General features: G+C 38.9%; 1 protein-coding gene across 7 annotated transcripts in view; it reads right to left on the reverse strand.

Annotated features, from left to right (window-relative positions):
• arl15a (ADP-ribosylation factor-like 15a) overlaps positions 1-24,539 on the reverse strand; it is a 177,680-nt gene that overhangs the window by 77,305 nt on the left and 75,836 nt on the right. For all 7 annotated transcript variants that reach the window (XR_008559240.2, XM_015973179.3, XM_070546227.1 and 4 more), the window contains one exon: positions 19,719-19,927. Coding sequence is in view for 6 of the 7 variants with exons in the window: in XM_015973179.3 (XP_015828665.1) it covers positions 19,719-19,927 (209 nt within the window). In the remaining variant the exon portion in view is untranslated. The remainder of the gene's footprint in view (positions 1-19,718; positions 19,928-24,539) is intronic.

The following is a 24,539-nucleotide window of genomic DNA, read 5'->3' on the forward strand; positions in this document are numbered from 1 at the left end:
GAAGAATAATAATAATAAATAATAAATAATAAATAATGAAAAATCCGTAGAAAAACAATAGGGTTCCCTGCCCTTTGGGCTTGGAACCCTAATAATAAATAACTAGAACTGCAAGCAGTTATCAACGGGTTCCAAGCCCCCAGCGCCAGTCGCCCACCCGCCCCGCCCTCAACTTCGCCAGTCCTCACGCGGTCCCGCCCCAAAAACACGTTCTCCCGCCGGCGTCCCGTCAGCTCACTTCAACCGGCGCAATGAAAGTAACACTCAGGATACGTCATTAAACCTGCAAATCCTATACACATCTTTCAGAGGCATGGCTGACTTCTCAATCGTGATTACAATGGAATTCCACTGTTTCCTTATTAAAGAACGTGAAGATTTAATGAGTGAGATTATCAAACAATAATCTATACATCAACAGAATATTACAAACAACATAAATACTTGATAATGTCTTTAGATTTAATTGATTTTCAACAAAAACAATGAGTTTCATTTTGTGACTTACTGACCAAATGTTTCAAAAAATCATGAAAAATACATAACTCATCATAAAATTACCAAAATATTCTCACATGGCAGTGTTGACATGTGGAATAATATGATGTTGTTTTTAAATCAGTAGACTCAAAGCTTTTTTGAAGAAAAATCAGTAAATATAACTGTAAGGGTCACAGTCAAAATTAAAATATTCATAAAAAAATAGTGCTACTTTCTAAAATTTATAGAAAAATCTCAGATCACCATAGGTACATGTTGAATGTTGTAATTGGTTTATATTTACTGTATACCTAAAAAACTTTCTAACAAAAATTAATTACGTTGTTGTCCAACTATACAGAAAAACTGGCAAAAAGTTAAAAAATCATTAAAAATCAATGCTTTCGTACAAAAATCTCAAAATATTCCGAGATTGCCTCTGTGATGTGAGAATTCTTTTTATATTTTTGTTGGGGTCATAAATGTAAAATTGTACCTACAATAAAATAATATTTGCGTTAGTTGCTGTAGACAAAAATATGTCCTATAATTAAACACAAGGGGGAGCTCAAATCAAGACGACATTTTTTTTTGTTTCATAAACCACCTAAGAGTGAACTTTATGGCAAATGTCAAGAAGATTGTGAAAACAGAATTTGCGCTACAATTGCTAGCCTAAAAATGTATTTTTGTAAATTTAAAGCGCAAACATCTTCGTGGAGCTGCGGTTTTCAATATCTAAGCTCATGGCTATCCAGTTAACATAATCTGGAAAACGTAGCTTCTTACATGAAAATAATGATTTTTAGGAAATTTTTCAAATTTGAAATTTTAAATGATCATAAACCACGCCCACATTGATCAATCATTACCATATTGATAATGTAGTCTTAAGACTCTACAATGATGACAACCACTAAGTTTCGTGCAGATCCATTTAACCAGGTCAGCAGTATAATGTATTGCTATTTATAGCGCCCCCTATTGTTTAATCAAGGTGAAAATCAAGACATACACTTGAATTGACCTTAGGTTTGACTGTTATGAACAGCTTTGAAAAATGTCAAAATCTTTTGAAGTTACGCTAAAAAAACTTTTTCATTCCCAAAAAATGATTTAAAAAAATCATAATAAAAAAAATAAGCAAATTATCCAAAATCCCTTCACATCTTTTGGTCAGCCGCTCCTCCTCTCTTGTCAGGGAAAGTTGTGATGTGATTGAGTTTGACGGCTGGGAGGAGTTAACGAAAGTACGTTGGACTTACTATGCACATTTCTGCTAATTTGCATAAGTTTAAAACATTTTTTAAAATACTCATCTAAATTTGACTGACTCAATGAACACACTGGATGAGATTATTTGTTTTTTTACGTAAGAAATGGGGAGAAACATGCCAAAAATATTTTTGGGGTACCACAGCGCCACCTATTGGACAAAATTCAAAAAATTTTCTGTGATTGTAGATGTCACTATGACTGATAAGAATTGTAATTTTCTGTTTAGAATATATATTTTTCATGAGTAAAAGGGCGAAAAATTTTAAAGCCTATAAGCCACGCCCACTTTTTAATCATTTTCAAAATGTAGCTTAAGGGTCCGATGACTAACATATGTGCCAAGTTCTGGGGAAATCCATCAAGCCGTTTAGCTCAAACAAACTTTTTGACTCTTTAGCGCCCCCTATTGGTGAATCCAAACAAAATGGGGTAGATAGGGCTTACCGCTCATACTTCATAAGGGTCTAGAGTCTCATCAGTTTATCTTGAGAAATGGTGAAGATATCATCAATTACCACATGTGCTAGCTAGCGCGCTGATTTTGACATGGTGTCATTAGCCCAATTTTCAATATTTCTGCATTTTTCTTCATCACAACAACTTAGCTTAGTCCATAGATCACATGTACGAAGTTTGAAGTTGATTCGACAAAAAATGATGAATAGGTGATTAAAAGTAAGTTTTGCGTTTTTTGCGATCTAGCAAAAAATCTAGTTAGGCGGAAATGGGCGTGGCCAATACAAAAAAGATGGAGAATCATCCAAGGATCATGGACATATAAAGTTTTTGACTATAGGACCTACGGTTTGGGAGCTAGTAGCTAAAACGTGTTGACCTCCGCAATAGCGCCACCTAGGTGACGCGGGGTCCAAATTTTCGAATCTGAGTAGCGGTCAGGATTTTCTATCAGACTGCCATGTCAGATTTTCCCTGGCAATTTCAGGCTCTTGCGCCCATACAGACACAGCGGAGAAGAATAATAATAATAAATAACTAGAACTGCAAGCAGTTATCAACGGGTTCCAAGCCACCAGCGCCAGTCGCCCACCCGCCCCGCCCTCAACTTCGCCAGTCCTCACGCGGTCCCGCCCCAAAAACACGTTCTCCCGCCGGCGTCCCGTCAGCTCACTTCAACCGGCGCAATGAAACTAACACTCAGGATACGTCATTAAACCGGCTAAGCCTATACACATATCTTTCAGAGGCATGGCTGACTTCTCAATCGTGATTACAATGGAATTCCACTGTTTCCTTATTAAAGAACGTGAAGATTTAATGAGTGAGATTATTAAACAATAATCTATACATCAACAGAATGTTACAAATAACATAAATACTTTATAATGTGTTTAGATTTAATAGATTTTCAACAAAAACAATGAGTTTCATTTTGTGACTTGCTGACCAAATGTTTAAAAAAATCATGAAAAATACACAACTCATCCTAAAATTACCAAAATATTCTCACATGGCAGTGTTAACATGCGGAATAATATGATGTTGTTTTTAAATCAGTAGACTCAAAGCTTTTTTGAAGAAAAATTGGGAAATATAACTATAAAGGTCACAACAAAAATAAAAATATTCATAAAAAAATAGTGCTACTTTCTAAAATTAGGAGAAAAATCTCAGATCACCATAGGTACATGTGGGATGTTATAAATGGCTTATATTTACTGTATACCTAAAAAGCTTTCTAACAAAAATTAATTACGTTGTTGTCCAAATATACAGAAAAACTGGTAAAAAGTTAAAAATTCATTAAAAATATACGCTTTTGTACAGAAATCTCAAAATATTCCCAGGTTGCCTCTGTGATGTGAGAATTCTTCTTATATTTTTGTTGGGGTCATAAATGTAAAACTGTACTTACAATAAAATAATACTTGCATTAGTGGCTGTAGACAAAAATATGTCCTATAATTAAACACTAGGGGGAGCTCAAATCAAGACGACATTTTTTTTTGTTTCATAACCCACCTAAGAGTGAACTTTGTGGCAAATTACAAGAAGATTGTGAGAACAGAATTTGCGCTACAATTGCTAGCCTAAAAACGTATTTTCGTAAATATAAAGCGCAAACCTCTTTGTGGAGCTGCGGCTTTCGTGACATAAGCTCTAGCCTATTCATTTAACACAATCTGGAAATCTTAGCCTCTTACATGCAAATAGTGATTTTTAGGAAATTTTTCAAATTTGAAATTTTAAATGATCATAAACCACGCCCACTTTGATCAATCATTACCATATTGATAATGTAGTCTTAAGACTTTATAGTGATGACAGCCACTAAGTTTCGTGCCGATCCATTTAGCCGGTTCAGCAGTATAATTTCTTCCCAGTTATAGCGCCCCCTATTGTTTAATCAAGTTGAAAACCAGGACATACACTTGAATTGACCTTACGTATGACTGTTATGAACAGCTTTGAAAAATGTCAAAATCTCTTGAAGTTACGCTAAAAAAAACTTTTTCATTCCCAAAAAATTATTTTAAAAAATCATATTTAAAAAAATAAGCAAATTATCGAAAATCCCTTCACATCTTTTGGTCAGCCGCTCCTCCTCTCTTGTCAGGGAAAGTTTTGATGTGATTGAGTTTGACGGCCGGGAGGAGTTAACGAAAGTACGTTGGACTTACTATGCAAATTTCTACTAATTTGCATAAGTTTAAAACATTTTTTAAATTACTCATCTAAATTTGACTGACTCAAAGAACACATTGGAATAGATCATTTGTTTTTTTACAAAAGAAATGGGGAGAAACATGCCAAAAATATTTTTGGGGTACCAGAGCGCCACCTATTGGACAAAATTCAAAAAATTTTCTGTGATTGTAGATGTCACGATGACTGATATGAATTGTAATTTTCTGTATAGAATATGTATTTTTCATGAGTAAAAGGGCGAAAATTTTTAAAGCCTATAAGCCACGCCCACTTTTTAATCATTTTCAAAATGTAGCTTAAGGGTCCGACGATTAACATATGTGCCAAGTTCTGTGGAAATCCATCAAGCCGTTTAGCTGAAACAAACTTTTTGACTCTTTAGCGCCCCCTATTGGTGAATCCAAACAAAATGGGGTAGATAGGACTTACCGCTCATACTTTGTAAGGTTCTAGAGTCTCATCAATTTATTTTGAGAAATGGTGAAGATATCATCAATTAACACATGTGCTAGCTAGCGCACTGATTTTGACATGGTGTCATTAGCCCAATTTTCAATATTTCTGCATTTTTCTTCATCACAACAACTTAGCCTAGTCCATAGATCACATGTACGAAGTTTGAAGTTGATTCGACGAAAAATGTCGAATAGGTGATTAAAACTAAGTTTTGCATTTTTTGCGATCTAGCAAAAAATCTAGTTAGGCGGAAATGGGCGTGGCCAATACAAAAAAGATGGAGAATCAATCAAGGATCATGTGCATATAAAGTTTTTGACTGTAGGACCTACGGTTTGGGAGCTAGTAGCTGAAACGTGTTGACCTCTGCAATAGCGCCACCTAGGTGACCCGGGGTCCAAATTTTCGAATCTGAGTAGCGGTCAGGATTTTCTATCAGACTGCCATGTCAGATTTTTCCTTGCAATTTCAGGCTCTTGCGCCCATACAGACACAGCGGAGAAGAATAATAATAATAAATAATAAATAATAAATAATGAAAAATCCGTAGAAAAACAATAGGGTTCCCTGCCCTTTGGGCTTGGAACCCTAACTAGAACTGCAAGCAGTTATCAACGGGTTCCAAGCCCCCAGCGCCAGTCGCCCACCCGGCCCCGCCCTCACCTTCGCCAGTCCTCACGCGGTCCCGTCCCAAAAACACGTTCTCCCGCCGGCGTCCCGTCAGCTCACTTCAACCGGCGCAATGACAGTAACACTCAGGATACGTTGTTAAACTTGCAAAGCCTATCCACAAATCTTTCAGAGGCATGGCTGACTTCTCAATCGTGATTACAATGGAATTCCACTGTTTCCCTATTAAAGAACGTGAAGATTTAATGAGTGAGATTATCAAACAATGATCTATACATCAACAGAATATTACAAATAACAAAAATACTTGATAATGTCTTTAGATTTAAAAGATTTTCAACAAAAACTTAGAGTTTCATTTTGTGACTTATTGACCAAATGTTTTAAAAAATCATGAAAAATACATAAATCATCCTAAAATTACCAAAATATTCTCACATGGCAGTGTTAACATGCGGAATAATATGATGTTGTTTTTAAATCAGTAGACTCAAAGCTTTTTTGAAGAAAAATTGGGAAATATAACTATAAAGGTCACAACAAAAATTAAAATATTCATAAAAAAATAGTGCTACTTTCTAAAATTAGGAGAAAAATCTCAGATCACCATAGGTACATGTGGAATGTTGTAAATGGCTTATATTTACTGTATACTTAAAAAGCTTTCTAACAAAAATTAATTACGTTGTTGTCCAACTATACAGAAAAACTGGTAAAAAGTTAAAAATTCATTAAAAATCTATGCTTTTGAACAGAAATCTCAAACTATTCCCAGGTTGCCTCAGTGATGTGAGAATTCTTCTCATATTTTTGTTGGGGTCATAAATGTAAAACTGTACTTACAATAAAATAATATTTGCATTAGTGGCTGTACACAAAAATTAGTCCTATAATTAAACACAAGGGGGAGCTCAAATCAAGATGACATTTTTTAATTTCATAAACCACCTAAGAGTGAACTTTTTGCCAAATTACAAGAAGATTGTGAGAAAAGAATTTGCGCTACAATTGCTAGCCTAAAAATGTATTTTCATAAATATAAAGCGCAAACCTCTTCGTGGAGCTGCGGCTTTCGTGACATAAGCTCTAGCCTATCCAGTTAACACAATCTGGAAATCTTAGCCTCTTACTTGCAAATAATGATTTTTAGGAAATTTTTCAAATTTGAAATTTTAAATGATCATAAACCACGCCCACTTTGATCAATCATTACCATATTGATAATGTAATCTTAAGACTCTATATTATTGACAAGCACTAAGTTTCGTGCAGATCCATTTAGCCAGTTCAGCAGTATAATTTCTTCCTAGTTATAGCGCCCCCTATTGTTTAATCAAGTTGAAAACCAGAACATACACTTGAATTGACCTTAGGTATGACTGTTATGAACAGCTTTGAAAAATGTCAAAATCTTTTGAAGTTACGCTAAAAAAACTTTTTCATTCCCCAAAAATAATTTTAAAAAATCATATTAAAAAAAATAAGCAAATTATCCAAAATCCCTTCACAACTTTTGGTCAGCCGCTCCTCCTCTCTTGTCAGGGAAAGTTGTGATGTGATTGAGTTTGACGGCCGGGAGGAGTTAACGAAAGTACGTTGGACTTACTATGCAAATTTCTACTAATTTGCATAAGTTTAAAACATTTTTTAAAATACTCATCTAAATTTGACTGACTCAATGAACATACTGGATGAGATCATTTGTTTTTTTACGAAAGTAATGGGGAGAAACATGCCAAAAATATTTTTGGGGTACCACAGCGCCACCTATTGGACAAAATTCAAAAAATTTTCTGTGATTGTAGATGTCATTATGACTGATATGAATTGTAATTTTCTGTATAGAATATGTATTTTTCAGGAGTAAATGGGCGAAAACGTTTAAAGCCTATTTATAGCCTATAAGCCACGCCCACTTTTTAATCATTTTCAAAATATAGCTTAAGGGTCCGATGATTAACATATGTGCCAAGTTCTGTGGAAATCCATCAAGCCGTTTAGCTGAAACAAACTTTTTGACTCTTTAGCGCCCCCTATTGGTGAATCCACACAAAATCGGGTAGATAGGGCTTACCGCTCATACTTCATAAGGGTCTGGAGTCTCATAAATTTATCTTGAGAAATGGTGAAGATATCATCAATTACCACATGTGCTAGCTAGCACACTGATTTTGACATGGTGTCATTAGCCCAATTTTCAATATTTCTGCATTTTTCTTTCATCACCACAACTTATCTTAGTCCATAGATCATATGTACGAAGTTTGAAGTTGATTCGACGAAAAATGACGAATAGGTGATTAAAAGTAAGTTTTGCGTTTTTTGCGATCTAGCAAAAAATCTAGTTAGGCGGAAATGGGCGTGGCCAATACAAAAAAGATGGAGAATCACCCAAGGATCATGTACATATAAAGTTTATGACTGTACGACATACGGTTTGGGAGCTAGTAGCTGAAACGTGTTGACCTCCGCAATAGCGCCACCTAGGTGACGCGGGGTCCAAATTTTCGAATCTGAGTAGCGGTCAGGATTTTCTATCAGACTGCCATGTCAGATTTTCCCTGGCAATTTCAGGCTCTTGCCCCCATAAAGATCAAGCGGAGAAGAATAATAAATAATAATGAAAAATCCGTAGAAAAACAATAGGGTTCCCTGCCCTTTGGGCTTGGAACCCTAACTAGAACTGCAAGCAGTTATCAACGGGTTCCAAGCCCCCAGCGCCAGTCGCCTACCCGGCCCCGCCCTCCACTTCGCCAGTCCTCACGCGGTCCCGCCCCAAAAACACGTTCTCCCGCCGGCGTTCGTCAGCTCACTTCAACCGGCGCAATGAAAGTAACACTCAGGATACGTCATTAAACCTGCAAAGCCTATACACATATCTTTCAGAGGCATGGCTGACTCCTCAATCGTGATTACAATGGAATTCCACTGTTTCCTTATTAAAGAACGTGAAGATTTAATGAGTGAGGTTATCAAACAATGATCTATACATCAACAGAATATTACCAATAACATAAACACTTGATAATGTCTTTAGATTTAAAAGATTTTCAACAAAAACTATGAGTTTCATTTTGTGACTTACTGAACAAATGTTTTAAAAAATCATGAAAAATACATAAATCATCCTAAAATTACCAAAATATTCTCACATGGCAGTGTTAACATGCGGAATAATATGATGTTGTTTTTAAATCAGTAGACTCAAAGCTTTTTTGAAGAAAAATTGGGAAATATAACTATAAAGGTCACAACAAAAATAAAAATATTCATAAAAAAATAGTGCTACTTTCTAAAATTAGGAGAAAAATCTCAGATCACCATAGGTACATGTGGGATGTTATAAATGGCTTATATTTACTGTATACCTAAAAAGCTTTCTAACAAAAATTAATTACGTTGTTGTCCAAATATACAGAAAAACTGGTAAAAAGTTAAAAATTCATTAAAAATATACGCTTTTGTACAGAAATCTCAAAATATTCCCAGGTTGCCTCTGTGATGTGAGAATTCTTCTTATATTTTTGTTGGGGTCATAAATGTAAAACTGTACTTACAATAAAATAATACTTGCATTAGTGGCTGTAGACAAAAATATGTCCTATAATTAAACACTAGGGGGAGCTCAAATCAAGACGACATTTTTTTTTGTTTCATAACCCACCTAAGAGTGAACTTTGTGGCAAATTACAAGAAGATTGTGAGAACAGAATTTGCGCTACAATTGCTAGCCTAAAAACGTATTTTCGTAAATATAAAGCGCAAACCTCTTTGTGGAGCTGCGGCTTTCGTGACATAAGCTCTAGCCTATTCATTTAACACAATCTGGAAATCTTAGCCTCTTACATGCAAATAGTGATTTTTAGGAAATTTTTCAAATTTGAAATTTTAAATGATCATAAACCACGCCCACTTTGATCAATCATTACCATATTGATAATGTAGTCTTAAGACTTTATAGTGATGACAGCCACTAAGTTTCGTGCCGATCCATTTAGCCGGTTCAGCAGTATAATTTCTTCCCAGTTATAGCGCCCCCTATTGTTTAATCAAGTTGAAAACCAGGGCATACACTTGAATTGACCTTAGGTATGACTGTTATGAACAGCTTTGAAAAATGTCAAAATCTCTTGAAGTTACGCTAAAAAAACTTTTTCATTCCCAAAAAATTATTTTAAAAAATCATATTTAAAAAAATAAGCAAATTATCGAAAATCCCTTCACATCTTTTGGTCAGCCGCTCCTCCTCTCTTGTCAGGGAAAGTTTTGATGTGATTGAGTTTGACGGCCGGGAGGAGTTAACGAAAGTACGTTGTACTTACTATGCAAATTTCTACTAATTTGCATAAGTTTAAAACATTTTTTAAATTACTCATCTAAATTTGACTGACTCAAAGAAAACATTGGAATAGATCATTTGTTTTTTTACAAAAGAAATGGGGAGAAACATGCCAAAAATATTTTTGGGGTACCAGAGCGCCACCTATTGGACAAAATTCAAAAAATTTTCTGTGATTGTAGATGTCACGATGACTGATATGAATTGTAATTTTCTGTATAGAATATGTATTTTTCATGAGTAAAAGGGCGAAAATTTTTAAAGCCTATAAGCCACGCCCACTTTTTAATCATTTTCAAAATATAGCTTAAGGGTCCGACGATTAACATATGTGCCAAGTTCTGTGGAAATCCATCAAGCCGTTTAGCTGAAACAAACTTTTTGACTCTTTAGCGCCCCCTATTGGTGAATCCAAACAAAATGGGGTAGATAGGACTTACCGCTCATACTTTGTAAGGTTCTAGAGTCTCATCAATTTATTTTGAGAAATGGTGAAGATATCATCAATTAACACATGTGCTAGCTAGCTCACTGATTTTGACATGGTGTCATTAGCCCAATTTTCAATATTTCTGCATTTTTCTTCATCACAACAACTTAGCCTAGTCCGTAGATCACATGTACGAAGTTTGAAGTTGATTCGACGAAAAATGTCGAATAGGTGATTAAAACTAAGTTTTGCATTTTTTGCGATCTAGCAAAAAATCTAGTTAGGCGGAAATGGGCGTGGCCAATACAAAAAAGATGGAGAATCAATCAAGGATCATGTGCATATAAAGTTTTTGACTGTAGGACCTACGGTTTGGGAGCTAGTAGCTGAAACGTGTTGACCTCTGCAATAGCGCCACCTAGGTGACCCGGGGTCCAAATTTTCGAATCTGAGTAGCGGTCAGGATTTTCTATCAGACTGCCATGTCAGATTTTTCCTTGCAATTTCAGGCTCTTGCGCCCATACAGACACAGCGGAGAAGAATAATAATAATAAATAATAAATAATAAATAATGAAAAATCCGTAGAAAAACAATAGGGTTCCCTGCCCTTTGGGCTTGGAACCCTAATAATAAATAATGAAAAATCCGTAGAAAAACAATAGGGTTCCCTGCCCTTTGGGCTTGGAACCCTAAAAAGAAAGAAGCTTGCATCTTGAATGAAGAGTTAAATGCAAGGCACCATCTCATCTGTGCAGTGCAGATGCAGTCTCACTTCACCACTCATCAGGATGTGTGTAATACTTTTCCCTCTACTGTCTTTCACCCTTTCAGCATTGTGCGTGCGTGCGTGCGTGCGTGTGCGTGTGTGTGTCACCTTCATACATGCGAAAAGTGTTACAACATAGAATACTGATGCAGATATGTGTATGGAAATGTCAACAGCCACTGATAGGCAGAGTTGGCGTAAAAGCATCGTTTAACAGGCACCGTGAACAAAAGCTGATTCATGAAGACATAAAATGTGCTATTTGCTCTCTAAAGCTGGTGGGGAGTGTCAGGGTGTCTGCAGGTTTAAGGGAGCCAAATTTAAGACTTCTAAAGACCTTTTTTAAGGCCAATTTGACCAAATTTAAGCTATTTTTAAAATTAAATTTAAGCTATAATTTCCAGCTATTACCTGGAACCAGTGCTAACCATGTGGCGAACGTGGGATTAGCCATCCAGCTACGATTAAACTTGCACTTCCCCATGGCGCAAGCTCCCGCTAGCTTAACCAGCTAATGTGCTCATCTAAAAATAGCCCCCCTTTCACAACCAGCTGAAGGTGTACGGTTCCGCTTACGGCAACATCGTACACAAAAAATGCTGAACACTAACTAGAAATTCACAAAAAATTTTATAGAAATAAAATAATCTTTTTTATTGGGTCTTTGGTAATTGAAGACCTTTGGAAACTATATTTAAGGATTATTTGACATTTTTAAGGATTTTAAGGCCTTAAATTTGGAAAAGCTACTTAAAACTTACCAAAAAAAAAGTTACCAAAAACAAGACCGATATGAGGCAATAGCGGTGTGAGTGTGCCAGAATTTGTCTTAATTCTACACTTTTAATTTTCCCCGGTTGTCTTTTTCATCAAAACATATCAAAGTGATAAACATTGGCTGTTGCATGCTGGTTAGAACAACTGTGAAAATTGATTGGTACAGTTGTCTTGATTTGACAGGAAATGAGGCAAATGCTGGAGCGATGTTTCACAATAATCCCATTACCACAAAGCTTCCGACTTTGTTTTTTTACTCACTAGAAAGTACACCACATCAGTAGATTTGAAGCGTTAGAAAAGCTCGTCATCAGTGTGATGTAAGAGTGTCATGATTCATGAGTAACATCACATTTAGCTTTAGTACACTGAAAACAGATGTGCTCCAATTTCTACTAGGCTCCGGTTCCCTCACAATGACCTAAAGCGTAAAGCCACAGTTCAGGACTGGATTGACTTAAGTTTGAGTGCCGGGGTGTGTGTGTGTGTGTGTGTGTGTGTGTGTGTGTGTGTGTGTGTGTGTGTGTGTGTGTGTGTGTGTGTGTGTGTGTGTTGTAAGAGACTAAAAGTGTAAGAAGAGAATGGAAAAACCAGAAAGGGGTTTCCACATTAAATCATCTGGGGACTTGGACGACAGGGCTTCGCTGTCTCTGCCTTGGATCCTGGAGGGGAACTGTTCTCAAGCATCTCAAGGTTAGACGCTGCTGCCTAACATTTTTTTCCCTCTCAGTACAGTTTTTGGACTCCCACATCTCACATCATGACTCAGTTCATTGTTTTTCCCACTCATCGTACAGCGTTTCATCAGTTTCATCCTGTCTTCTGTCTCCTCTTCAGATAACACAAATGCCCACAGAACAGAAAGGACCTCTACCTCTGTCCACAACACTGATAGCATTTTCTAAAACAAGAGCCCGTCATGCGTGCAGTCCATTAGGCCCAGCCATACAAACAGACCTGCTTTGTTGAGGTGTTGTATCAACAGGGTGACCTCCCCTCCACTCCTCCCCAGCTTCCTTGGGCCCCCCAATGCTAGGAGATTGATGTCAACAAGGAATTTTGTCCCACGTTTCCTTCTACCTCCTCCAGACCCACCCTGCTGCCAGAAAACACTTGCTCCAGTGAAGCTTTAACAGGTCTGTCACCATTACCCCACTTCCAACCTTTCTTACCACTTGTTCTGGAAATGCCAGAAAAAAACAGCTACAGTCAAAAAGGTAGCACCGTAAACAAGGAGCACCCCAGAAAACAGTACCAGCAGCATCACCTGTGTATGAGTGTTAAGGCCAAAAGGCACCTTGTTCTGTCAACAGCATGTTGCTATGAGGGGAGGGTCGATACGTATACATCACTGTAACTCTGTGTCGGCACTAGAAGACTTGCCAATAAAATTCAGAACAAGTCAGTTTTTCTTAAATGGCATTCGTCCAACTTTCACTAGATGTAAAAACCTGCATAGAGGCTGTTGTGTTTAAAGGTTTGCAGAGCTAGAGGACTTAAGCTTGGTTTATGCTTGACACGTTTACGTTCCGCTTGGTGATGCGGCTCGCGGATGGAACGCGCTTCACAACTCGCAGCGTTTATGGTTCATGCGGCTCGTCTCTGCGGTGAGCCAATATTCTCCCAAACTGTAGGGGGCAGCATGGAGCTCTACGGCATGCATCCAACACTACACCATAGTAGAAGTAAAAATGACTGTTTACAGCATGGCATTCCAGCATTTTTAACAGCGTCCTCGTCTTTTCCGACAGTGCGAGCTATTTCTCTCCAAGAATTATTAACAACATGTTGATCACGGTGATCTTTGAGAGCTGAATCATACAAATGTCTGTATTTACCAACCTCTGCCATACTAGTTCTTGCCAGTCCGCCATGTTTTTCTGCATCCGCCCGTCCGCGTGGTTAGAAAATTTCCTAGGTGTGCGGTGCGGAAAGTTTGGGCCGTGCGGAGGAGCGGTGGAGGGGCGTGGTTGTTAAAATGACGCAACTTTTCCGCGCGGAGCCGTGCGGACCTCGCAAACGCGTCAAGCATTAACCAAGCTTAAGAAGTCAAATCATTTTTCATAACAGAAGCTTGTATGATTCCATCAAAGCATTATAAAATGCTTGTTGCCATCTCTCCTTTGGGAAGCTGGGACTGATCAGAATCTGGGTGTGACACAACCGCTGTGTGAAGTGAGCGACTCCTTCACCCAGAGTGAAGTTTGCCCATCGCCAGACTAGCTGTGGCTCTGAAGTGCATACCAGCAGAGGTGATTAGATTACTTAGAACCAGACAAAGTGTGTAAGTCCAAGTTCCAGGACAACAGTTATCGGAGTGTCATGCATCATGTCTGGTGCTTCAGATTCACAAATCTAGGTCCAGTGCATGCACAGAGTCAGTTTGGACAGTTAAAAGCACCGATCATGTATTCGAGTAGAGTTTTACCATCAGGTACTCATGGAGGAAAAGAAAATGTTGGAAAAGATGTAAGAACAATAATATCATTTGCGTCTTCCACATGAGTAATCGAACAGTACGTTCCTTCAGAAAGGAGCGATGAGTCAGACAGTCGAGTGTTTCACAGGCACAGTGATATTCATCATGACAATAAAAATTCACAAACAATTTGAAACAACTGATCATTTGCCTAAAGAGACCATGTGTAGTTTCTACCGGTAATCTCAGGAAAAACCCACTGATACGTTGTTGAAGATGAATGAAATGACGCTGAGTTCTTAGAAAATTATTGGCAGCTTTGTAACCTTTAACCAAAGAAACCAGGTGTAAAATACATGGGAGCGGGTCTCAGTCTCTGGGCGACGGCATATTAGACGCTATGCTTCCTTCTACGGGAGCCTGTGAGGACAAAACACATGTATTCATTTGTAACAATTGGTTACAAAACGTTTGCCATTCATATATGTTGTTGTTTTACACATGTACCTCTTCACTCGCTGCAGTGATGAAAGGAAGTCTGATGTGCTTGTCATTTAGCTGGAAGTGATTTTTGCCCTATTGGTCATCCACCGGGAGACTGTAGAACCTTAGAAAGGGCTACGTGGATGTGTGAAACAAAAAAGGCTCAAATCTGACATTTTGTTTACACGGGTGTGAAAAACTGTTTGCCCCCTTCCTGATTTCTTATTCTTTTGCATGTTTGTCACACAAAATGTTTCTGATCATCAAACACATTTAACCATTAGTCAAAGATTACACAAGTAAACACAAATGCAGTTGTGAAATGATGGTTTTTATTATTTAGGGAGAGAACAAAATCCAAACCTACATTGCCCTGTGTGATAAAGTAATTGCACCCTGAACCTAATAACTGGCTGGGCCTCCCTTAGCAGCAATAACTGCAATCAAGCGTTTGCGATAACTTGCTACGAGTCTTTTACGGCGCTCTGGAGGAATTTTGGCCCACTCATCTTTGCAGAATTGTTGTAATTCAGCTTTATTTGAGGGTTTTCTAGCATGAACCGCCTTTTTAAGGTCATGCCATAGCATCTCAAGAGGATTCAGGTCAGGACTTTGACTAGGCCACTCCAAAGTCTTCATTTTGTTGTTCTTCAGCCATTCAGATGTGGATTTGCTGGTGTGTTTTGGGTCATTGTCCTGCTGCAGCACCCAAGATGGCTTCAGCTTTAGTTGATGAACAGATGGCCGGCCGGACATTGTCCTTCAGGAGGTTTTGGTAGACGGTAGAATTCATGGTTCCATTTATCACAGCAAGCCTTCCAGTTCCTGAAGCAGCAAAACAACCCCAGATCATCACACTACCACCACCATGTTTTACTGTTGGTATGATGTTCTTTGTCTGAAATGCTGTGTTACTTCTACGCCAGATGTAACGGGACATTTGCCTTCCAAACAGTTCAGCTTTTGTCTCATCAGTCCACAAGGTAGTTTCCCAAGAATCTTGGCAATCATTGAAATGTTTCTTAGCAAAATTGAGACGAGCCCTGATGTTCTTTTTGCGTCTTGGAAATCTGCCATGCAGGCCATTTTTGCCCCGTCTCTTTCTGATGGTGGAGACATGAACTTTGACCTTAATTGAGGCAAGTGAGGCCTGCAGTTCTTTAGAAGTTGTCCTGGGGTCTTTGGTGACCTCTCGGATGAGTTGTCTCTGCGCTCTTGGGGTAGTTTTGGTCGGCCGCCCACTCCTGGGAAGGTTCACCACTGTTCCATGTTGTTGCCATTTGTGGATAATGGCTCTCACTGTGGTTCGCTGGAGTCCCAAAGCTTTAGAAATGGCTTTATAACCTTTACCAGACTGATGGATCTCAATTAATTTTGTTCTCATTTGTTCTTTAATTTCTTTGGATCTTGGCGTGATGTCTAGCTTTTGAGGTGCTTTGGTCTACTTCTCTGTGTCAGGCAGCTCATATTTAAAGAGCAAGTCACCCCCAAATAAACTTTTTTTTGCTGATAAACTAAATAAACGAGTGTTTAATCGTGCTGCAGACACGTGTTGTCAATAATTTGGAACTTCAGTGCATTTTAGTTAAAATTTAAATATTCTGCCTAAAACTGTCAGTTTTGTGCCGTTGTCAGGTAAAAACTCTGCACTATATTTGAATTTAAATCTGCCACCGCTATTGGCTAAGAGGTATGCTATGATGTAAACTGGTACATGATGATGCCACAATGCTGTCGTGAGCCTGTGTGTGTGTGTGTATATTTGTTAGCGGCTCCGCCCTCTCGGTCTGCTAGGCAACGACATTTGTTGCATTTTTCAAACATGAAGTGGGAGTGGAGTTAGACTCTGGTAGGGGGTGACTTGCTCTTTAAGTGATTTCTTGATTGAAACAGGTGTGGCAGTAATCAGGCTTGGGGGTGGCTACAGAAACTGAACTCAGGTGTGAAACACCACAGTTGGGTTATTTTTTAACAAGGGGGGCAATAACTTTTTCACACAGGACAATGTAGGTTTGGATTTAGTTCCCTCCCTAAATAATAAAAACCATCATTTCAAAACAGCATTTTGTGTTTACTTGTGTTATCTTTGACTAATGGTTAAATGTGTTTGATGATCAGAAACATTTTGTGTGACAAACATGCAAAAGAATAAGAAATCAGGAAGGGGGTAATAGTTTTTCACACCACTGTATGTATTATTGGACTTCCTGTACAACCCTGTTCTTGCTATTTCAGCTGTTTAATGTTAGAATTTTTCTAGTAGACTTGCATAGGTTGTGTTGAGCATAATGCAATGCCTGTTTAACATTTTTCTTCATGTTGTTTTATGCAGTTACTAACAGATAAAGTATGACTTACTTGGTTTAATTGTCTCGTATGTTATCAATGTCTAAAAAAGATCAGCTAAGCCCGTGTTTACAAAACGTATGGCAATCAAATGTGACAAAGAAAACCATCAGGCTAAGACCAGTAGGTGACTCAGAGATTGAAGTGTTACTGACCTTAATGAGCACAGCTGTCATTTAAGTTTAAAATAATAATAGGGGGCTTCTGTGACTTTAGTGGGTTGTACACCAGCGCACCATATCCACATCATTACCTAACCCAACTATATCAGGGGGATTAAAAGCTTTGAGACACGAATGGATCAGGTGTACGACTTCACATTTCCCTTTGCAGATTTCATGTTACTGAAAAGCAGCTACGCCGGTGGTCTACGGTGAGATACACAGATGGTCTTCTCTCCAGGCGTTCATCATAGTTCTCCATCAGAATCATTAAACAGGTGATGTGTGTGTGTGTGTGTGTGTGTGTGTGTGTGTTAATGTGAGGGGAGTTTGTGAGTGTGCAGAGAAGTGAGGTGTCAGGCACAAGTGTGTGCTTTGCACAGGGAATGCTAGCCATAACATCCTACAATAAAGGGCCCTTTCTGTCAGTGAGTTAGAGCAGAGCTAGAAAAAATGTCCGTAGAACTATATTTATGAGGAGGTCAGTGGCTTGTTCATCAATTTCCCGACGCAAATCATAGTTTTTGAGTGAGAAAAGACGTTGTTGCTGCAAAGCGGTAAAAAAGCATATTCAAATAGATCTTTATTGGGAAAAGCAATTGTTAAAATAAATAGCCTTAAATGCAAATTAAAGCTGAAATGGCACATCTGCAACACAAGCTAGCATTTAAACACAAACATGATTACGGAAGTCTCTCCCCTTCTGATATGATCCCTAGGCCTGGAGGGGATAAACAGGAATCCGCATTGCCCCGGTAAGAGAGAGACCCCTCTAGACCAGTCACAGTTTTCTGGGTCCAAACGTATTTTGTTGTCTGTGACTTCAAACGATGTTTTTCTTTATGGGACTGTTAGTTTGTCCTAAAGTAGAAGTGGTAGCAGCTGGCTGTTTCTCCTTCTCTGATTTTATTGAGCTGCAAACCTCTCACACCACAACAGAGGTGTTCTGCTGCAAAATGTGCGAGTGCGTGATGAATGGCGGACCCAGGTAAATGTGGAAGTGAGGTGGTCCAGTGAGACAGGCAACCAGATGGTCCATTCGTTGGTTTCGGACAGAGCCAACCTATTGGATCAGGTTTTTAAATGAATGTAAGAAAGCAGTTCATAACTGTTTCCTGTTTTTTACCTTTACGATATATTTATAGCTAAACAATGTTGGAACGCTAGAAAGCCAGAGGCATGAAACAAATGTTTTACGGGCAAACGGGTGCCACCGGTCCGTCCGGCCACCACTAGCAGGAGAAGAAAGTGAAGGAAACGACTGACATAACTGACTGGGTTGGAACCTGATTCAGGGTATCTGCAGGTTTAAGGGAGTCAAATTTAAGACTTTTAAGACCTTTTTTAAGGCCACTTTGACCAAATTTAAGCTATTTTAAAAATTTAATCTAAGCTATAATTTCCAGCTATTGCCTGGAACCGGTGCTAACCACGTCGCGAACGTGGGATTAGCCATCCAGTTAGCATTAAACTTGCACTTCCCCATGGCGCAAGCTCCCGCTAGCTTAACCAGCTAATGTGCTCATCTAAAAATAGCCCCCTTTCACAACCAGCTGAGTGTGTACGGTTCCGCTTACGGCAACATCGTACACAAAAAAAGCTGAACACTAACTAGAAATTCACAAAAATTTTGTAGAAATAAAATAATCTTTTTTATTGGGTCTTTGGTAATTTAAGACCTTTGGAAACTGTATTTGAGGATTATTTGTCATTTTTAAGGATTTTTAGGGCCTTAAATTTGGAAAAGCTAATTTAAGACTTTTCAAGGACCCGCAGATACCCTGCTGATTACTGAGCCACCATTGCACCTTTGTTCTTCTTCGTCATTGCTGGGGTGGTTGGGTGTCACCCTTGCAGGGTAACTTCTGTAGAAGCAAACTGAGGTCTAATGTGTGAATCAACACGTCTCCTTTAAGCTCTCTGGCACAGACACCAGTAGTTTCCATTACTTCTTGAGTGGCTGAGCGTTATCTACCCCATTAGGCCATTCACAGTGGACTTGCCTGCATGTTCAAGGCCAGGCTGCAGGTGTAGACACTGGTTTTCCAATTCAATGTGCGGTTCCTCCTACCAGCCAAAATATTTTCTAAAAGAATCTGTCGATGGATTTAATTATGGCTCGAGGGAACTACTTGCCTTGGAAGGTTTAACCAAGGTTGAGTCCAACAAATCCAAACCTCCGTTCGCAGGGTCGTGCAATCGCATTCACTCTAAACCATTAAACTGTAATTCTTTATTAAGTTAGAAGACTGACAAGTGATTACACTGAACACAGATTGTGTAACTAAAGCAGTGAAAGTGAAAACATTCATTCTCTCTGTTAGAGAAGTTCAACGATGAGTATGTCAGCATGTGTGCAACGTCCAATACGCCAAACTGTATTTTTTTTTTTTCAGATGAAATGTGTGGAAGGGGTTGTTCTTATGGTGCATAAGAGGAAATTTCAAAAATATTTAAAACAACACTGTAAAGAGGTCAGATTACCTGACTCGGCGTTCTTGCTGCAGGTTTGTCCTGATGATTGGCAAGAATAAGGAAAGGCAGTGTGCAGAGCTGTGGGTGCTGCAGAGCCGAGTGGAGCTCGTTCCGCGCCGCCTCCAGGTCCTCGTCCGATGAGGCGCTATCCAGTACGAAGACTACACCCTGTGACCCCTGGTAGTACCGACTCCAGTATTTCTTGATGTTGTCAGCTCCTGCAGACAAATATGAGGCAGTTTTAATTTCTAAACACAGCTCTTTTATAAATAAAGTTGTGGCTGTCATAAGAAAAGGGTTAATGTCTCAAAAAAAGGTACTGTACAGACATTTTGTAACAAACGACAGTGGTAACATGGAACCCACCCAGTTTCTTGATCTGTTTGTCATCAGCTTTCAGTGAATTATTAAAGAGCAAGTCAACCCCTACCAGAGTCTAACTCCACTCTCACTTCATGTTTGAAAAATGCAACAAATGCTGTTGCCTGGCAGACTGAGAAGGCGGAGCTGCTAACAAATACACACACACACAGGCTCACGACAGCATTGTGACATCATAATGTACCAGTTTTAATCATAGCATACCTCTTAGCCAATAGCGGTGGCAGATTTAAATTAAAATACAGTGCAGAGTTTTTACCTGACAACGGCACAACACTGCCAATTTTAGGCAGAAAATTTAAATTTTAACCAAGATGCACTGAAATGCCAAATTATTGACTACACGTGTCTGCAGCACGATTAGACACTCGTTTATTTAGTTTATCAGCAAAAAAAAGTTTATTTGGGGGTGACTTGCTCTTTAACCACAGCTTCCCAAACGTTGTTCAAAGTAATCCTGTAACTCTAGCATTCACGAAGAGTCCTCAAGTTCTCTAAATGATTCAAGTCAGGTGAGTAACCGAGGGAGGTCACTTTTTGGTCAACTTTGAAGCTTTGGCTCTCTACAAAAGCAGAGGAGCTCTTGGATGCTGTGGTAGATTAAGATGAGCTCTTGACCCCCGTGGAGGCCTTCCCGTACAACTGCACAAAAAGGATTTTCTAGAAACCAAAATGTTTTTTTTATCCATCAAATAAAAAAAGTCTACAGGATGAAGCGTTCACAAATGATAAATGTAGAAAGAGGACAGAACATAGATACAGCTGATTTGTCTGCAGACAGGAGAGGCTAACCAGTTGAAAACTGGCTCATATATATATATATATATATATATATATATATATATATATATATATATATATATATATATATACTTTTTTTTACACGAAAACAGAAAAAAAAACTAAGACTTTTAAGTAATTTGATTCATCTTAAGAGACAAAGGCAACTTGCTGAATGTTGACTATCAAGATCAAGAGTAAATGATTATACAAACATCAGGAACATGTTTAGGGAGTGGCCTGTGGTAGCACATGCCCCCCTTGGAATCTGATTGGCCACCCCTCTCAGTTTCATTTAAATTGACTTTACAGTGAAGTTATAAACCCCACAACAATAGGTGGCAGCATGCTCCTTTAACGTTGGTTTCCAGCTCCGGCCAAAATAAAATTTCTACATTATTTTCATTATTATTATTTTTTTCATATTGACAGAAGTCCCGGTCCAAGTGCCACTCCGCTCCAGTTGGTGGCAGTACTGCACCAAGAAGTAGCTTACTAACCACCACAAAACAGCTCAAAGAGGAGGAAGACTAGAGAGAGAGAAGAGTCAAGCATGTTTTATTGGCAATGCACTCCAAAGACAGCCCATGAGAGGAGGTAGTAAAATATAAGTAAAATAAAATAACAAGCTAAAATTTATGTCATGCACGCACAGACTCTCTCTCTCTCTCTAACACACACACACACACACACACACGGAAACTGGTCATGCCACAATGTGGAACTTTACTCTGATGCAAAATAATGCAGTGAAATAAAAATCGTAACCATTGGTGCCGCCCATGCAATAACAAGTACCCCACCTGGGCCACCCCATTTTAAAAGGCCTGGACACGCCACTGACAAACAGTGGTACTATTTGCTATCAAAGTGTCTCTGACGGTTGGTTTAATTCCCCTTTTTTTTCTCAAGCACACACAGGTAGTCATATAGAATTATCTTCAGCATCGAGAAGAACAAGATGTCCTGCAACAGATGGCATGGCCCCCATCTAACGCAGATCTCAACATCATGGAGTCAATCTGGGACTATAAGTAGAGACAGAAGCAACTGAGACTACCTAAATCCAGACAGGAACTGTGTTCAGATTCCTTGGAACTAAATTTCAACAAAACATGTAAAGAGGTCCTTTCCTCAAGTGTGAGCATCTTTCTCATCACGTATGCAGAGATCTCTGCTTATGCAAGTCAAGTGCTCAGTAAGGAGATATATTCCTGTTCTGTCCATGTTTTTGTTATTTTATCATTCATTAAGTGCATAGTCCTTTTGTTTTTGTGTATTTCTAACTCCAGAGGGCTGAGAACACGTGAAAAGACACAAGTTCAGTAGCTTTTATTAGTGCTACTACTCATCATTGACCCCTGTAAGTGATCTCAGCTCTGCATAGCTCACCCATTGTGGGGTGTGTGTGTGTGTGTGTGTGTGTGTGTGTGTGTGTATGCCCGCATGTGACCACCAAGGAAGTCCCAATCAAGACTTAATGCTCAGCCAGAGTCCTGAAATGTAACGAAAGGGCGGTAAATGTACTCGTCATCTCTGCAGTTTAAAAGAACAGAAATATTTCTGCTGTTTATGTGAATTTTCAACTTTCCAGTTTCTGACCCATAGCATTAAATATTTCTATGATATAGTGATTTGGTGCAGAATGTGCTGTTGATTTATATTTTAAAGCTAAAAAATTAAATAAAATGCAACAAAAAACAAAAACGCTAAAATTATTTATTTTATAAAAATCTATTAGTTCTTCAAGTAAATAATTGTTGTTTTCTATCCCGATAGATGCCCAAGCTTTCCTCAACTGGCTCCTCTCGATGTGGAGGAGCAGCGGATCTACTCCAAGCCCCACCTGGATGACCGAGCTTCTCATCCCATCTGTACGGCAGAGCCCAGCCACTCTGCGGAGAAAAGTCATTTCTAGAGCTTCGCCTTCCGACTCAGCTCTCTCTCCAGCACGGCAGACCGGTACAACGCCCGCATCACTGCAGAAGCAGCACCAATCCACCTATCAATCTCATGCTCCAGTTTTCACTCACTCATGAACAAGACCCTGGGATACTTAAACTCCTCCACTTGAAGCAGGACCTCATCCCTGACCCGGAGAAGGCACTCTACCCTCATCCGATTCAAGAGCGTGGTCTCAGATTTAGAGGAGCTGATCCTTCCCCAGCTGCTTCACTCAAATTCATTCAAAGATGGTTTTACACAAATCCTGCAAAACATTTGTGTAATGAAAATACATTCTTATCGATTTAATGTGTTGTTTGTTCTGTAAGACTTGAACAGATATCTATCTAGAAGTGCAGAAGCAAAATTTAAACATCAAAAAAATTAACATGAAACCCTAAAACAAGCACAAACTCCTTGATTCTCAGATATATGTTCATAGCAGAATATTCTGCATTGATCAGAAATCCTCGTCAGTCTGCTCAGCAGGTGTAAAAATGCAGCACCGATTAGCCTCTGTTGGGTGTTAGCTCAGTGAAAACTACCACAGAAGAAGAGTTGTCCACTGTAAACACCTCAAGACTCAGCTGGTCTTTTTTCGCTCTCTGTGTTATTTCTAAAGAGCTTTTGCACCGCCGGACCTCTTGGTGAGTGTTTTTCTTTTTTCTAATGAAAGCCTCAGTGGCACCGATCACAGGAACAGGGGAAAAACACATGGAGCCACTCGGTGTGCGGATAAATCAAACTGAGCTCCTCAAGAGGCCAGAGTCTGTTTGTCAGGGGGATAAAACACGCACAAGAAGCGGTGCAGTGAAGACACGCAGTGGCCTTAAGCCACGGTGAGCAGACAAACACAAACACTGAAGCTCGGACTGACTCGTAGTTTTACCACGAATCGCTTCTGCAACTAAAACAAAACATTTCAAAGTTTATATTTTCATGAGACACCCTCAAGAAAGGTCACAACTCTTAAAGTGCCACAATGCATTAATGATTATTAATGAGAGCTTCTGTTTGTGCTGACCTTTTGGATTATTTAGTTTCAACCAGGGATGTCTAAGGCGAGGCTCGGGGGCCATTTGTGGCCCACAGAGTGATTCTGTGTGGTCCCTAAATTACATTTCTAGAATGGTGGAATTTTGTCTCTAACAGGTTGTTGATATAAAAACACTTTTCAAACATATTTATGAGCAGATTTGTACTAAATATTACAAAAACTGCAATTAAATTATTAAGCTTTTTTTGTTTTTATTGGTTCATGCAGACTGAACAGGAAAATGGTCTCCTACAACTATCTCCTGCAGCAGCTTCTGACAGAAAATAGATGAAGACTGATGAAAGCTGGTGAAACGATAGGATTTGAAAAGCCTCACACTTAATATTCATGTGTTCACCCATCTTCAAGCACAACGGTAAAGGTTGTTGTTGTTTTAGCGTCCAGCAAACAGCAGAGAACGTCTCGACCAGTAGAAGCTAACCATTAGCATTGGCAACTCCACAATATGGTAGAACTCCTTCAGGCTTGAGTTTTTTGTGGCGATGAAACATCAAGGTTGCAGAGCAAATCAAGTCAGTGGTACAATTCTGGCATCTAGTCCGATGAGAGGTGTTCAAATATCAGGAAATAAGAGTTCAGATCCTGTCGCCTAAAGGTGATGTGGTAGTCTTCTAGTTCCTGAAACTGATGCACCGGAGCTTTTTTCCCCAGAGTACAAGTTACAAGAC

The sequence above is a fragment of the Nothobranchius furzeri genome, chromosome 17 (genome assembly GCF_043380555.1).
Source record: "Nothobranchius furzeri strain GRZ-AD chromosome 17, NfurGRZ-RIMD1, whole genome shotgun sequence".
NCBI classification, from domain to species: Eukaryota; Metazoa; Chordata; class Actinopteri; order Cyprinodontiformes; family Nothobranchiidae; genus Nothobranchius; species Nothobranchius furzeri.